The 17,938-nt window shown below is 41.8% G+C and overlaps 1 protein-coding gene across 1 annotated transcript in view; it reads left to right on the top strand.

Annotated features, from left to right (window-relative positions):
* The window catches only part of LOC145361327 (golgin subfamily A member 7-like), a 33,244-nt gene that overhangs the window by 10,751 nt on the left and 4,555 nt on the right, over positions 1 to 17,938 (top strand). The window contains exons 2-5 of the mRNA XM_080216986.1: positions 2,045 to 2,170; positions 4,422 to 4,574; positions 8,138 to 8,239; positions 14,724 to 14,788. Coding sequence (XP_080073112.1) covers positions 2,045 to 2,170; positions 4,422 to 4,574; positions 8,138 to 8,239; positions 14,724 to 14,771 — 429 coding nt within the window. The 3' untranslated portion in view covers positions 14,772 to 14,788. The remainder of the gene's footprint in view (positions 1 to 2,044; positions 2,171 to 4,421; positions 4,575 to 8,137; positions 8,240 to 14,723; positions 14,789 to 17,938) is intronic.

Raw genomic sequence — 17,938 nt, 5'->3', positions numbered from 1 at the left:
CCTGACACTAGGGTCAATTTATCATGGCCAATTAACATCTTTGGACTGTGGGAGGAAACCAGAACACCCGGAGGAAACCCACGATTTAACATAGAACATAGAACACTACAGCACAAACAGGCCCTTCGGCCCACGAGTTGCGCCGATCACATCAATACCTACCAACCTACAGACCTATCTATAACCCTCAATCTCATTAAACCCCATATACTCATCCAGAAGTCTTTTAAAAGACCCCAGCGAGTTTGCCTCCACCACCACTGACGGCAGCTGATTCCATTCACTCACCACCCTCTGAGTGAAAAACTTACCCCTAACATCACTTCTGAACTTCCCTCCTTGCACCTTAAATCTGTGTCCTCTCGTAGCAACCATTTCAACCCGGGGAAATAGCCTCTGAGAGTCCACCCTATCTATTCCTCTCAACATTTTGTAAACTTCTATCAGGTCGCCTCTCAACCTTCGTCTCTCCAGGGAAAAGAGTCCCAGCTCCCTCAACCTAACTTCATAAGGCATGTCTCCCAGTCCAGGCAACATCCTTGTAAATCTCCTCTGTACCCTCTCAATAGCTTCTACATCTTTCCTATAGTGAGGCGACCAGAACTGCGCACAATACTCCAAATGAGGCCTGACAAGGGTCTTATAAAGTTGCAGCATTACCTCCCGACTCCTAAACTCAATCCCTCGATTAATGAAGGCCAGTACACCATACGCCTTCTTGACCACCTCCTCCACCTGCGAGGCCGATTTAAGAGTCCTGTGGACCCGGACCCCAAGATCCTTCTGCTCCTCAACACTACTCAGACTTCTGCCCTTGATAGTGTACTCTGGTTAAAATCATTGCCAGTCAAAGGAGAGACCTGGAACTATGACGACTTTAACTTTAAACCTTGTACTTGGTGACCACAGACATTCAGCCCCTTTGTCCTGCCTATTTGAAGAAAAACACTGAAATTTACCCCATCTTTACACTAAATTCTGTATGTCTGAATGCAGTTTGGCAGATGATTGTGATCACCAACACCTGAAAATTTCAATGTTTTGTACAAATGATAATTTAGATGTAAACTGTGAATACAAAATATTCAAGTATACAAATATTTCTTACAAGCGTTGCATGTGTGTACTTTGTGCTATCGTATATGTTACATCTTCTTGGAAGTTCATCTTTTAGTCATAATATCTTTTGGCCCATTCAGCCTGTACTGACAACAATCCCACCTAGGCCCTAGCCACATAACCCCATATATTTACCCTACTCACACTCTTTTTGCAAGTGGCAATTTGTCGTGGTCAATTCGCACATCTTTGGACTATGGGAGGAAACCGGAGCACCTGGAGGAAACCCACGCTGACATGGGGAGAATCTGCAGACTCCACACAGTCATCTGAGGCTGGAATTCAATCGGGTCCTTGAGGCTGTGAGGTCGTGGTGCTACCAAACATGCCACCTTTAGTCGCAAAATGTACTGATGGAATTACCTTCCATTTGGTTTGCCTTTTTCTCGTCCATCCACTTCCACCAACTGGAGAAAAAGCTGTTTATTTCATGTTTCTTCCTTTTTTAGGCGGCACAATATGTGCTTGTGACCATCTTAGTCATCATTAGGTTACCAAGCCTGCCATACTTCACTGCCATCCCCAACTCCAGTCACTTGCAAAGTTCTGGGTATCTATTTGGTGCTGGGGAAAGATCATCCTTATCTCTGTTTCCGAAATATGTTATCGAGAACGATACCTGGCATTATACCTGGGTTTTACCTGGGTTTTATACCTGGGTTTTTGATAAGAGAAGGGATTAAGGGTTATGGGGAGAGGGCGGGAAAGTGGAACTGAGCCACGACAGATCAGCCATGATCTTATTGAATGGCGGGGCAGGCTCGAAGGGCCAGATGGCCTACTCCTGCTCCTATTTCTTATGTTCTTATGTTCTTATTATAATCACTTCTTTTGCTGAAGCGCTGTAAAATTGTTGTCAGTAACTTCTAATATTTTAGATGTGACTAATATTTGGAGTTTTCTTTTGATGTTTCCTGCTTTGTAGACACATTGCTTGCAAGACCTGAGGCAGAACACAGCATTGGCATCTAAAGTCTTCATACAGAGAGACTACTCGAGTGGGACTGTGTGCCAGTTTCAGACGAAATTCCCTTCTGAGTTGGAGACCAGGGTAAGATGGAATGACACTATTGTTTGATAACAGAACAATGTTTAGGAATAGGTTAAAGCCAATTGCCACATTAAATCCTGCACCTGTTAATGTATCAACCCCACACCTTTGCTTTCATCGTATTGCTTCTCTGCCCGTTTTTTTTTACATTGTGCGTCGTAGCTGTGTTTCCTGCCAACTTGTCCTGCAAGCTCATGTTCTTGATTCTGCCTCAATATTTCTCTCTTAGTCAGTCTTCGCTGGCAAATCAATTGTGAGTGAGATGTCTATTTCAAGTTCCTCACTTTTTACTTTGGACTAAATATTTTGCTCCTTCATGCCTGCCGAGTGCACAGGCTGAAAACCATCTTAATTTAGCAGAAAGATGGATAGTAGAAAGTGCTGAATCACCAGGAGTGGACACTTTTTGGTATTTTAATCTGCTATGTATGGTTTGCCCTGTGTGGCTCCAAACATGTTTGCTTTTCCCCTCAAATGCACAGTTACAACGGATTTGGCTTTGAAATGTCTTAGTATCACTGCTCAGTATGAGCTTTGGCAGGGTCCATGCAACCAGTCTTTAATGAGTGACAATGTAACTGTAAATGTGGTATAGCTGACAAATGCAACAGATTATTTGTTTAAAGGGCCATTGTCTTTCAGTTGATTGGTCCTTGATTACTGGAAATTTACTACAGTAATAAGCCATTTAAGCTGACAATATCTGTTATGGGAAATTTTCCTGTAGATCGACCCTGCTTGTTTAAGGTGACTGAATCTTGTCCATCCATTCGAGAGGCGGGTTGCTGACTCTTCAATCTTATGCGTAACTTGACTTTGATGTTAACAGCTAAGACTCATGGTTGACAGCTTTGCTTGCACTGCCCCACTCATCTCCACAGTTCCATGGGTGGCACGGGGGTTAGCACTGTTGCCTCACAGTGCCAGTGAACCCAGGTTCGATTCCTGGCTTGGGTCACTTTCTGTGTGGAGTTTATGTTCTCCCTGTGCCTGTGTGGGTTTGTTCTGGTTTCTCCTATACTCTGAAAGATGTGCTGGTTAGGTGGATTGACCCGAACAGGTGCTGGAGTGTGGCAACTTGGGGAATTTCACAGTAACTTCATTGCGGTATTAATGTAAGCCTTACTTGCGACTAATAAACTTTCAACTTTTCGCTTACCTTCTGAGTCAGTTGTAAAAGCAAAAGACTGCAAAAAAACTCAGCAGGTCTGGCAGCAGCTGTGGAGAGAGTTAGTGTTTCAGGTCTTTGATCAGAACTCCTGCTGAGTATTTGCAGCATTTACTGTTTTTAATTTGGATTTCCAGCATCTCCAGTAGTTTGACTTTGTTTTTTCAGTCAGTCCTTGGACCTGGGTGTGAATGGAGATGTTTCTCGCAAGCTGGCTGAAGTGTCATTTGGGGGGGAATTCAAGTCAGCTGATCTCTGCTACAGAAGAGAAAATGCTGGAAAATCTCAACAGGCCTGTCAAAGGGTCATCAGGACTTAACGTCAGCTCTTTTCTCACCTCTCAGATGCTGCCAGATGTGCTAAGATTTTCCAGCATATTTTCTTTTGGTTTCAGATTCCAGCATCTGCAGTAATTTGCTTTTGTCCTCTCTGCTAGGTGGGGGGAGATCATTTTAGCTTATTGTGAGCTGCTTTCGACTGATGATGAAGCCAAATGGCAGCATTTGGTGCTGTGGCAAACCTTTTATTCACCAGCCGCAACATGATGGTTCTACCACAATCTTTAGTAGTGACTATTTCTAAGCACAGGTTTTGATGATGTGGAAGCACGATCTGTTGGCAATTCTGTTCACACATCTGTAGGTTGTCTTTTGTGTGTTTCTGGCTCCTTCTGTGGCTGCCTAATCTTGGCTCCCTGGTTACAGTTATGGAACATTCTGCAATGTGAACTTTTGCCCAGGCTGGTGACTGCAAATTGTTGAAATAGTTAGGTATTTTTTTCCCCCTCTATGAAGCTTCCCGGACTAGATTTCAAAAATAAAAGCCAGGGAGGTAATCGGACAACATGACTGGTTTTGATTTTCTTGGTTATTTTCTGCATCAGGACCTTAGTGGATATCTACCCCCCACGGCCACTCATAGTTGTGTTTATACTTGGGAGGTAAGTTTGAGGTAAAAATCTGTGAGCTTAAGTTCAGCTAGTTCCCAGTGAACAATAGCCTGTTTGTTTGGAAGTGGAACTTGAATGAAAGGTGCACTTTTGTATTCCTCATGATCCCTGTGTGAATACTGTACTCTCCACAGATTGACAGGCAGCAGTTCGAAGAAACCATCAGGGTACTAAACAACCTTTATGCGGAGGCTGAGAAGGTTGGGGGACAGTCCTATGTGGAGGGCTGCTTGGCATGCTTGACTGCCTACACCATTTTCTTGTGCATGGAGACCCATTATGAGAAGGTGAGTAGGATTTCAGAGCAGCTATCAAATTACATCAATGGATAAGACTGCTCCAAGCCAAGTACTGTACTTCTGTGCTCCTGCAATTGGAATGGCAATAGGATCGTTGTAACCCTAAACCTTTCCCACCTAACCATCCAGAATGTTTGTAAATCATATTAAGGGTTGTTGACATTTTCAATACACAGTGTGAAGGTAGGAGAGTGAGTTTAATCATTCTGGAAATTGGAATCTAATTCTTTGATTTGTTAAGATTGTTACACACGTAATTGCTCTTGCAGCATGCAAGTTAATTTCTGTTTAATACATTCATCAAAATGTTCTAAAATTAGGCTAAAGCACGTGTTTGTCAAGTCTATTGCCATATGGCATTGGTTGTGCAGGGTGTCGGGTCAGATTATAAATTATTGATCATGGCCAGACTCATTGCAGCAGTATTTGTTTCTGGAAATGTTATGTTAAAAATGTTAAATGATGTCTATGGTTTCTTTGAGTAAGCAGTGAGTCAGAGCACAGTGTGAAATCTGATCCAAGAACATAAGAACTAGGAGCAGGAGTCGGCCAGCTGGCCCCTCAAACTTGCTCCGCCATTCAGTAAGATCATGGCTGATCTTTTTGTGGACTCAGCTCTACTTATCTGCCCGCTCACTTTAATTCCTTTCCTGTTCAAAAATTTATCTATCTTTGCCTTAAAAACATTCAACGAGGTAGCTTCAGCTGCTTCACTGGGCTGGGAATTCCACAGATTCTCAACCCTTTGGGTGAAGAAGTTCTTCCTTAACTTTGCCCTAAATCTGCTCCCCTTTTATTTTGAAGACATACCCCCAAGTTCTAATTTCACCTGCCTGTGGAAACAACCTCTGGATCTACCTTATTTATTTATTTCATAATCTTTTATGTTTCTATAAGACCACCATCCCCCTCATTCTTCAGAATTCCAATGAATATAGTCCCAGTCTATTCAGTCTCTCCTCAAAAGCTGATCCTCTCAACTCCAATCTATCAGGTTTGTTTTCTTCAAAACCGAGTGGCTTTCTTGCAGGTTGTTCTGTAATATTGCTCATTCATATCCTTCATAAAATTGGACGACTGGAAACTGAGCTCCATTTTGTTTTGAAAATAAAACTGAAAAGTCTTGAAATATGAATGAGCTCATAAGCAAGAGGCGAGGAAAGCAGTTTGTGTTTGCGGGTGGAGGAGAGCCATCAGCCAATCTCGTCTCTGCAGATTGTGACTAACCTGCTGAATGTTTTCTCGTTTTATACCACATTGAGGCGGCACAGTGGTTAGCACAGCTGCCTCACAGTGCCAGGGATCCAGGTTCAATTCCCGGCTCGGGTAATTGTCTGCATGTTCTCCCTGTGTCTGCGTGGGTTTCCTCCAGGTGTTTGGTTTGGTTTTCTTCCACAGACTGAAAGACATGCTGTTTCGCTGCACTGGCCACGCTAAATTCGCCCTCAGTGTAGCCAAACAAGCACCGAGTGTGGCGACTAGGGGATTTTCACAGTAACTTCAATGCAGTGTTAATGTGACACTAATAAATCAACTTATTTTCAGCATTTGTGTTTTCTGTCATTTCTTGTTTGCAGAGCCTTGTGATGCAGTATTCTGCAATGTTAACTTTGTCTTGTGTAGATGTTAGGGTGGGTGGGCAACAGGTTCCCAAACTTTTGTCCCCGCTTCTGTGCAAAGCCCATGCTCCATGGCCTGAATTAAGTCATTGCATGTTGCTGTTCTCAAGTAAGCAAAGAAGAAAAGAATCAGCCATTTTTTTTAAGCTGTGAAAATTGCTTCACATACTGGCAGCCTTGCTGCTCATCTGCCTATAATGTAGGTTTTGGATGTCTCCCAGATATCGTTTTCTTACATTACTCACTTGAAGCCTTTCTGACACTTAGCCTTTGTAATGGAAGCTCTTTTGAAAAAAAATAAATTCCCTTGCTAAAAATGTGGAAATTGTCCATCGTCCACAGATGATGTGATGGAAACTTGAATTCGTACTGCGGGGACTGACTGACCAGGATCAAATCTAAGTGACTGTGATTGTTTTGTGACCTGAAATAGTATGCATGAGCTAATTAGGCTATGAAGGCTCCCTTTTATAAAGAGTATGAGAGTACTGGCCACATTATCTACCCGGTGAGAATATCTGCCACAAAGTATCGATTTTGAAAAATGATCTGGCTTCTACCATTTCAGTTTTGGCCTGTCGTTGATATGGAGAATAGTGGGGTTGAAGTCACTCGAGACTGCAATTTGGCTGCCTCTCTGTCATTCATTGCCAGAGTAACCTACAGCAGCATTGAAGAGTAGATAATACGTGTTACATGCTGGCAGAAGCATGCTCAGTCCTTGCGTTTAAAGAAAACGACTTCTGCACACCTCACATTCGCAAACAAACCCCCCACCATCTGTAAGAATAAATGCAGGTTGAGTTGTGTTTTGTACTTGAAGAGCAAACTGGACCACTGAAGAAAATACAACTTTTTTAAAGCAAATGATTGGACAAGAATTTGTCCTGGATTTAAATTCGGTATTTTACTTTCTCCCACAATCTTCTATTCCACTCCCCTAAATGTGATACTCTACTGCGTTAGAGAGAATGGGCCAATAACCTGATCACAGCTCTTTATTTCTCCCGATTGCGAAGAATGCGAGATCTGATTTGATTTATTATTGTCACGTATTGGGATACAGAGAAAAATATTGTTTCATACTTAGAAACTAGAAGCAGGAGTAGGCCATTCGGCTCTTCGAGCCTGCTCCACCATTTATTTTGATCATGGCTGATCATCGAATTCAGTTCCCTCATCTTGCCTCCCTCTTCCCCAGTCCCTTGATCACTTTGGCCCAAAAAGCTATATCTAATTTATTCTTGAAATCGCACAACGTTTTGGCCCCAACTGCTTTCTGTGGCAGTGAATTCCACAAACTCACCACTGTCTGGGTAAAGAAATTTCTCCTCGCCTCGGTCCTGAAAGGTTTACCCCTTCAAACTGTGACCCCTAGTTCTGGACACTCCCACCATTAGGAACATTCTTTCTGAATCTACCCTGTTTAACCCTGTTAGAATTTTGAGTTTCGATGAGATAATCCCCTCTCAGTTTTTTAAGCTCCAATGAATAAATATAATCCTAACCGACTTGGTATCTCTTCATGTGACAAACTATTATACAGGCAAAACTGTCATACAGACATACTGTTCATAGAGAACATAAGGGAGAAGGAAGGAGAGGGTGTAGAATATAGTGTTACAGTCATAGCTAGGATGCAGAGAAAGATCAGCTTAATATATGGCAGGTTCATTCAGAAGTCTGTTGGCAGCACGGAAGAAGCTGTTCTTGAGTTGGTTGGTACCTGACCTCAGACTTTTGTATCTAGCATACCTATCCTGATATTTATCTTAAACCCACAACATGCTCACTACCACTAAAAAGTGTAGGTGGTTGCAAAATGATACACTGGCAGTCTTCTGCAGTAAGTGATATTTAAACAGATCCACATCAAATTGCTTTTTAAAATTTATTTCCTGTGTTATTGAAGCTTTTTATTTTTGGCTACAGGTGTTGAAAAAGATCGCAAAATATATCCAGGAACAGAATGAGAAGATGTATGCACCTCGAGGCCTCATCATAGTTGATCCAATTGAAAGGGGATTGAGAGTTGTATCCTTTGCTGATTTTTACTGTTCCACACCACCTGTTTCTTAATCCATCTCCTCACTTATTCTGAATACTAATCTTTCTTACATAGCTATATTATAAGGCGGCCTCCTAATGCTATGATGGTGTATTCAGCATCTTTTAAGTACAAAAATATTGCATTTCCTATCCTGATTTAAACTTCGACAAAAACACTCCCTCTTTTACACGTAATCAATAATGTTTTAGTTTATTTTTAGAAATAATCTCTAGATTTAGGGGTGGCATACTGGCACAGTAGTTAGCACTGCTGCCTCACAATGCCAGGGACTTTCAGTGACTGTGTAGAGTGTGTGCATTCTTCCCATGTCTGCGTGGGTTTCCTCCAGGTTCTCTGGTTTCATCCCACAGTCCAACAATGTGCAAGTTCGGTGGATTGGCCATGCTAAATTTCCCCTAATTGTTGAAAGATGTGTTGGTTAGGGGAATTAGCCTTGATAAATGTGTGGGATTATGGATGCAGGTATGCCTGAGTCTGGGTAAGATGTTCTTTTGGGGAGTTGGTGCAGACTTGAAAGGCCGGATAACCTCCTTCTACGCTGAATGGATCCGATGATTCTATGAATCTCCTGAAATAATGCAAGGAGCCTCTGTTTTTGGAATGAGAAACTAGATTTGAGAAGTTACTCACATTTTGGCCATCCGGTATAAATTTATCTGCTGTTCTTTTACACATCCTCATGCATCACCTATTTCATCAGCTGCAGCGGACAGTAGGCAGCCTCCTGGATCTACAGCCTTGTCATTTCCTCTTAGTGAGCTGTTTCCCTCTGGCGTAGGAGGACCTAAAACAAGTGATCTTCCTCTTAGGGTAAGAGTTTGAATTTTGGCTTGAGATAAGGAGAAATTTCCTCATTGGGAGGGTTGAGAAGTTTTGGAATTCTCTACTACAGAGCTCTGAGTATTTCCAAGACTGAGGTTGATAAATTTTTGGGCACTGATGGGTTAGAATGGGAAAGGTGGAAGTTTCGCTAGAGTCGCATTGAATGGTGGAGCAGATTTGAGGAGTTGTATTGCCTCCTTTTTTTGAAGGTACTTTCTTCTTTCCCTGTCCTGGCCCTCCTGTGCCTATTAACTGCAGTTTAAAGGTTTTGGAGAATTCTTAATTAACTCTCAATGCATCCATTATGTAAAGTGATCTAAAAATGACTGCAGTGCCTTTCATGTGTTAAACATAATGAGGTGCTTTGCAAGGTATCTGAGGACAATAAGCAGGAAATGAGTGAAGTTAATTTGCACTGTTGTCGATAAAAGATCAAGTAGAAGATCATGAGAATTGTTAGATGGAAGTTGCAATGTGAACAGATTCTCAAGTGCTGGGTTGTGACAGCTAAATGTCCTGCCAGTGATAATTAAACAGAAATAAGGAAAAGTTGAATGTAAGTCGTGTCCAAATTGAAGAAGACATGGGTGGCACGGTGGTTAGCACTGCTGCCTCACAGCTCCAGGGCTTGGGTCACTGTCTCTGTGGAGTTCATACATTCTCCCCATGTCTGCGTGGTTTCCTCCAGGTGCTCCAGCTTCCTCCCACAGTCCAAAAATGTGCGGGTTCGGTTGATTGGCCATGCTAAATTGCCCCTTTCTGTCCTGGGATGCGTACATCAGAAGGGTTAGTGGGATAAGTATATGGGGTCATAGGGATAGGGTGTACTTGGGATAATTGCCAGTGCAGACTTGATGGACTGAATGGCTTCCTTCTGCACTGTAGGTATTCTCTGATCCGAACAAATATGGAAATGTTTCGGGGTGTAGATGGTAGGCACAAAGTCATGGAAAAAAGGCTTTTTGAGCAAGTGGCTGGATAGAGGGCAGGCAGTGAATTGGAGAAGAATTATGGTGTATGGCCAAGGGTTCAAGAGGCTTGTGAGTATGGGACTTAAATACAGATTAGGATAGCCCCTGCGTTCTTGATGACTTTGGGAGACTGGGTATCGAGGGATGTGGGCCAAACATGGGCAATTGGTCCAAGCTTAGTGGTTAAATAGAAAGGGCGGCATGGACAAGTTGGTCCAAAGGCCTGTTTTCATGCTGTAAACCTCTGACCCTTTGAATGCTGATTGGGATGTTGAAAATATCAAGCCTTTCTTTGAGATAGGATTGCAGTAGGATGAGAATGAGGTTGAGTTTGGCAGTTGCAGGCATCATCTTTGATTATATTTGCTTTCAGTCACTGTATCTGCTCAAATCCCTTGTGTTGATCTGTTCTGTTTGTATTATCCTATACCTCCTTTCAAGAAAATACTTCAGACTTTGCTTTATTTCTACTCAGTAAGCTCACCCTGCAAAAAACTCTTCGTCTTGATATCAAGCAGGAATGTGCAGCTCTGAAAAGAAGCTGCTTCATCTTGTATTCGGGAAGTTCACTGAAGTGATAAAGCACTGCTGTAAAAACTTCGGCATCTCCTGAAGGAATTGTCTGAAACTTTCAGGCTGCTCCATTTTTAACTTTTCTCGAAGTCCTGTGTAATGTTAATTGGAGAATCAAAAGTAGATTACTTCCTTGGCAACCTTTTAAAAAATTATCAAATTCCTTTCAATATGCCTGAACATAATGACCCATTTATAAGCTCAAACTCAGTCCGAGGCCAACTGCTTGACTGGCGAGTAACCTTGCTTTGATAAGTGGTCAGAAAATGCTGTCTAGCTCTCGGTTGGTTTGGTCACTGGAGTGGTGAAATTCCTTTTGGTCAGTTGGGTGGGAAAAAAGATATGCCTTCCTTTTAAAAAAAAGTGTGTAATATTTACACTGGATTTATTTTTACTTAATGTAATGACAGGTGGAATTTATCCAATTGTGTGGTGTTGTAACTATTGGCTCCCTGTCTGGGTTCAACCCTAGGTGGCATTGGGAGTTACGTAGAAACATAGGGTCAAATGGCCTTTGATTTTGTATGAACCTGCTGCGCCATTCACTTTGATCATGGTTGATCATCGAATTCAGTATCCTGATCCCCGTCCTTCCTCTCATAACCCTTGATCCCTTTCGCCCCCAAAAGTATATCTAATTTCTTCTTGAAATCAGACAATGTTTTGGCCTCAATTACTTTCTGTGGTAGTGAATTCCACACATTCACCAGTCTGGGTGAAGAAATTTCTCTTCATTTCAGTGCTAAAAGGTTTACCCCTATCCTCAAACTATGATCTACAAGTTCTGGACTCCCCCACCATTGGGAACATTGTTTCTGAATCTATCCTGTTAGATTTTTATAAGTTTCAATGAGATCCCCTCTCGCTCTTCTAAACTCTAATGAATATAATCCTAACCGACTTAGTTTCTCCTCATATGACGGACCTGCCATTCCAGGAATCAGCCTGCTAAACCTTCGCTGCACTCCCTCCTATCATTCTACGTTGCCCTGCTTTTATAAGTTAATTCCAATTTATAAGTTAATTTGATTATGATGACTCCACTTAGCAGAATGTAAGCCTACATCTACATGATAGGTTTTCGAATCCATCTTTTGACATAGTCATGTGATAATTTAATGTCAAAGATCTCAGCTGGTCTCCTGTATTTGATATCAACAGGTAGTCATTGTTGATTAAAATGGAAGTTTTGCAGTAAACTCTCCCATGGTGCTTGATTTGCCATGGATATGTATTGCTTCTCTGAAGAAGCTGTCAGCGTGGTTGATGGTTGCTCATGGAAAGAGTACCCACTCGTGATATTTCACGGATGGTGGTGCATCCTTGGATCCCTGGCTATCTGGGCTCTTGGACTGTGTATAGATTACAATGTTGTACAGTGACAGGATGGCCTTTAAATTATTTGGAAGAAATTAAGACCCTCCACACTCACCCAGGATTTGGGAATAGTTGTGCAATCACTCACCATAAATTTTAATATATTTTTTAAAATTTTGCTAAAACATCTACCACTCCAGTGAAGGCAGTAAAACATTATATAGTTCGGGTTTTTTTGATGATCATGATTAAAACGTCATTCTGCCTCAAGTGCATTGCGCCATTCACTTGGTATCAAGAACAAGCAACAGGATGAAAATACTCATCTTTTGTGACTTTTTTTAAAAAAAAAATTACTGAGTTCTTTTGGGGACCGGCAGTGTGATTTCTGCCCTTTTGAAAAAAATTGTAACCCTTGGATTTATTAACATCCTGAAGTTACTTGACCTGAGAATATTACAGAAAATAAGCTTTTTTAAAAGAATTCTTTAGTTGGAAGGTATTTGCTTTTTGTATTTGCACAAGCAAATCCTGAGAGAGACATTGAGGTGACCCGCCCACCTCTTCCTTCTTCCCTACAGAAGCATTTATCCTTCCTCGTTTTTCCATATGGAGTATTGAATGGAAATTAGGAGAGACCAATGCAATGATTCAAGAAATGTATTATGTTTTCAAGTGAGAGTATGGTGACGGTGGCAGACAGCAAACTACAGCACGTTCATTTGGCTGAATTGTCTTATTCTTCACCTATATCTTACGGGAAAGAGCTTCAGGGTCTGGATGGCCGATGGCTCTACTGACTGATTTCTTGAGCTGCAAGTTCTTTTGCGTGCTAAAACTTCCCCGTTGCTTTTCAGAGAAACGTCTTGGTACATCTCACTTTGCCGCCTTTCTCAGAACCTCGCTCTCCTCCCCACTTCAATCAACTTCCTTTTCTGAAGATAGTGACTTAAGCTCTGGTACTTCTCGGCATTGATCCAGCAGTGCTCCAGGGATTCTGCCAAGTAACCATTTTCATTTAGTCATGTGTGCATCAGCTTTGATTGTTTCTAAATGCAGGTATAGAAATGGAGCTTTGGAGGGCATTGCTGCCAAGCCTGATCCTGTCTTCAGAATGTCCATGTGCATTCACTTGGAATCCCAACTCCCTGTTGTTGTGAAGCCTGTTTTACGATCGGCCATCTAAATGGCTTGTTGAACCTTTCCAAATCTCCCTAGTTCAGGAATGTGCGAATCGTGCAATGCGCTTACCCCCTGAGAATACAGATTAATTGTTTTAATAAATGGCAGATTTTTGCAAATGGTTTCAAATGTTGCCAGTTGAATTGACTTGCCACATTTAGTATGGTTAGTTACCTCTGCAACCCCTGCTGATCTTGGCGCGATATTCCAATTACTTGTGGCAATGTGCCTGCAACTACAAGGATCTTAATTTTAATTTTCTTGGACCGTGAATTCAGCATGGTTGGGGAAGTGACTGAAGCAATTGGATCATCTTGTGGTTCAGATTCACATGGCTGACTTTGCTGACGGAAAGTGAAAGGGTGTTGTGTTTGTGTGCGTGTCACACAGATGTTCACATGGGCTGATTGATGCTTGGGACACATTCAACACATTGTACTTATTTAATATTTGACAAAAATACCACAGCAATTTCATGGTTTCTTTCACGTAGTGTGTTTTGAGTTATGGGCGTGTATGGCAAGGAATACAAGAGGAATATGAGGAGACCAGAAGAAAAACTGCATAACTGGAAAGAAGAGCACAATAGTCTGATTTTATTGATGATGGCAATTGGTGTACCTCATATAAAAGGGGAGAATTCTGCACCCCAGGTATCCGGTTCCCAACTTTCCTTGAATCATAACAGCTGTTGGAGATTATGCAAAAAGTACAGCTCCTTCTGATTGACTTTTTGAACCTGAAACGTTTGTTTCTTGCTCCAGTTATTTGTTTGTTTCATTGCAATTACTTTAATGGAAAAGAACTGGTTTAAAGGCAAAGACTAGTGATTTACTGGAAATCACTTGACAGAGGATCTTTAAGTTTTGAACCTGTTTTGAATTGCAATTTGGGGAAGAAGCTGAGAAGGAAGGCTTGCTTAACTTGCTCTCTCGCTGCCTTGCCCAAAATCCTGTATGTGGTTATAAAACTCCAGCCAGAGAATCCTCATCTGAATATTCCTTTTCTTTTCCACTGCTCCATTTCTATGTCGTATTTGGAAATCTGCAAAGCTGAGACAAGAATTGGTTCAGCTCTGTTGGTGAAAATCTCAGACATCTACTGGGACTAGCCCCAGATCTACAGTATCAAAACCCTGCACGCTTTATCCTTTATTTTACAAAGCCTATCCTCCAAAGCCCATCTCTTTGAGACCCAATCTGTCCTTTGTGTGTGTGCATATGTCTGCTCGTGTATTTTTTTTAAAAAAGGGATAAATAGTTACACTTCCTGAGTATAATTATGTTAGCTAGTTCTTGCAACTTATGAAAAAATAGTTTTGTTGTTATTAAATTATTCTGTTTATGGAAAGAAACCTGGTTCAAGTTTCTTGAGTCGCGAAGGAAAATAATTAGCGATTTTGGTGAGTGAATTAAACTTTTAACCTCAGTGTAATCTGTAGAGTAGTGGGACTAGATAAACTGTGCACACCTCTCAAACCAGTGAATGTATCCCGTTATTTACAAATGACTTCAAAGCAAATTCTAGTAATTCAAAGGTGCTTTCAAAACTGCAGTTGTTTCCTTAACTCTTGCTGCTGCAGATTGAGATCTCCATTTATGAAGATAGAAGTTTCAATAGTGGAAGATGAAGTACGGAAAAACTAAGGTATGAACTTAGAGGATTGGTCACAGTTCTGTCTTAAGCAGCGATACAAAGTGAAGTTCTTATTCACTGAAGATCTTAATGTGCCATCACCTTTTGAATGGCAGGTTGGCATTGGCAATGTGAAGTATGGAGTGATTCTGCAGCAGGATTCCCATGGAGTGAATCAAAAGGGCTTTACTTGTTTTGATTCTGGTGGTTTAACATTGTTCTGTTTGGTGTCTGGCAGCTGTGAAATAACCTTAGGAATCTGCAGTGTACAGTTGTGCAAAAGAAACTCCCACCCCCAGCCTTCTGAAGAAATGTTTTGTGTCTCAATGTAATAGGTGGTTTGACACCACTGTAGATCTGCAGTGAAATCTCTTCACAAGTTGCTGAATTGGCGACCAATCTTTTTTTTACAAAACTGATTTCATTTCATTCAGTTTTTAATGAGGATTTTGTTTAAGGGTTGCATGAATCTGGCCCCGGTATGAAGTCTGTACAACGGGAGATTTAGGTGTTTGCACCCAGAGCACATTTATGTCAATCATCCTGTTTGGGCCAGGTCGGCAGTATTTACATAGTTTCTCTAACTTGGGTTTTAAATGGGCTCAAAGCCAATAATGCTTGGCTATCCGCATCTATTTTTTCATTCTTGCTCACTCTGTTTCTGCTTTCTTTTTCCCAGTAGCGATATTGTCATTGAAATAGTGACCCAGAGCAATGGTCTTGGGATGCGGGTGTGAATCCAACTGTGGTTGATGGCGAAATTTGAATTCCATTTTTAAAAAAAAAATCTGGAATTAAGAACCTGATGACCATGAAATCAGTGTGGCTCATTTTAAAAATCCATCTGTTTCACTAATGGCCTCTAGGGAAGATCATTTGTCATTCTGCATGTGATTCCAGACCCACAGCAATGTGGTCGACTCTGAAATGGCCCTATAGCAAAGCACTTAGTTCAAGGGTAGTTAGGGATAGGCAACACACACTGGCCCAACCAAAAATGCCCACATCCCATGAACAAGTAAGTAAAAAACAATCTTGCTGCATCTCCTGATGTTTTCCCTTCCTCAGCTTGTGCTTTCCCTGCCAGAGGGACTCGCTCTCCTCTGCTGGGATTGAGTGAGGGTCAGTGAGGGCTCCAGATTGAAGATAAAGCTTTGAAGGTTTGTACTCACCGCTCCCAGTAGGAGCTCCGAAGACGGACAGAGAGAATATGAGGATGAAAAACAATGCTTTTGTTGAGATCCATCAAATGTGCTTTTGGCCTCCTGTTAATACATGGACAGGAAATACAATTAGAAGTAATTAGAACACCTGCAGAACATTAATTTGTTTGCGTGCCGCTTTTGGATTTTGTTTCACTTACAACCAAACATTGTAGATCCAGCTGTAATATGTGGCACTAATTCCACCCAGTCTGTTTTCTTGATGATTATGGTTGCTGACTTGGATTTAAAAAAGAAACAAATCTCACTAATGTTTCATTTGTTTGATATAGAATTAAAATCACATGAACTTTTCCCAGCTTTAACAAGTGCCAATATATACTTGAGTTTTTTGTTTTGTTGTACCATGAAGTTGCCATGCCTGATAACTTTATTTTCGAAGTGCTGTCTTTTAACAAACAATTCCCGAGCACGACTATTTAAATATATGTCTCAGAAATCCTGCATTACATTTCGGACTGTGTCTGTGCAATTTTGCTTTATAGCTTCACTTTCACAGGATGATTTTAGACAAGGAATACCCTTCTTTTCACCTTACTTAGCCCATTTGTTCTGAGAAATCTTTCTGGTTCTTAACTTGAGTCCACGGTTTACTTGAAAAGTTTATTTGTGTCACAAGCAGGCTGACATTAAGGTGGCATCCAAATTCCTTCCATAGTCTGAAAGATGTGCTGGTTAGGTGTATTGGTCATGCTAAATTCTCCCTCCGTGTATCCGAACAGGCACTGGAAAGTACCGAATGGAGGATTTTCACAGTAACTTGACTGCAGTGTTTATGTGAGCCTATTCTGACAATAAATAAACTTTATCTCTGAGGCTGCAAGAACCGTTCATGTGTTGATTAGAATGATCACGTCTGGACCATGGAGCAGTGGTGTCCAAGCCTTTTCTTTGCTGATTAGATGTATTGCATCGTGACTTCAGTCTCATTTAAGATTCAAGTAAGCTTTTTTGTTGATTTGTACCTGCCTTAGATTGATGAAGCTTGTTGCTTTGTCTTAGAGTTTATTTATCAATGAGTCATTAGCTCTGCCCAAACCTACAAAGATCACAAAAGACAAAGCAGTTAATAGGGTCAAAGTGAGAATTACTTCAGGAGGCAGCATGGTGGCTCAGTGGTTAGCACTGCTGCCTTTCAGCGCCGTGGACCTGGGTTCAATTCCAGCCTCGGGTCACTGTCTGTGCATTCTCCCCGTGTCTGTATGGGTTTCCTCCGGGTGCTCTGGTTTCTTTCCTCAGTCCAAAGGTGTGTGGGTTAGGTTGATTGACCATGCTACATTGCCCCTTCGGGCAATTTAGTCAGGGGACTAGTGGGGTTATGAGGATAGGGCCGACATGGGATTGTTGTCACTCAGTGGGCCAAATGGACCTGTTCTGCACTGCAGGCGTGCTGTGATATGGATGAGAGAGCCCAGTGGGCCACAGACATGATGAAGCCGGTTGAATAATGTGGTTTGTGCAGGAACATGGCTGGATTGTACAGAAGAAATTGGGAGTTTCTTTGTGGCAGTGCTGACCTTGAGAGAAACCGTTTCAGAATCATAGAATTCCTACAGTACAAAAGAAGGCCATTCAGACCATCGAGTTTGCACCATCATAATGCCACCTAGGCCCTATCCTCACAACACAACACTTTTATCCCGCTAATCTCTCTAACCCACATATCTCGGGGCATGAAGAGGCAATTGAGCGTGGCCAATCAACCTAACCTGCACATTTTTTGACTGTGGGAGGAAAGCGGAGCAGCTGGAGGAAACCCATGCAGACAACAGTGTGCAAACTCCACACAGTCAGCGACCCAAACTGTGAATCGAACCCAGTTCCTGGAGCTGTGAGACAGCCGTGCTAACCACTGTGCCAGCGTGCTGCCCTGGTTTTAATGAAATATTTTTAAAATATAGGAAGCTCATAAGTGACTCCCCTGTCACCCCCACTGTGA

This window comes from Carcharhinus amblyrhynchos, chromosome 34 (genome assembly GCF_965287045.1).
Source record: "Carcharhinus amblyrhynchos chromosome 34, sCarAmb.v2.hapA, whole genome shotgun sequence".
NCBI lineage: Eukaryota > Metazoa > Chordata > Chondrichthyes > Carcharhiniformes > Carcharhinidae > Carcharhinus > Carcharhinus amblyrhynchos.
Note: the sequence above shows the minus strand (reverse complement) of the source record. Positions and strands in the feature narration are given on the sequence as shown.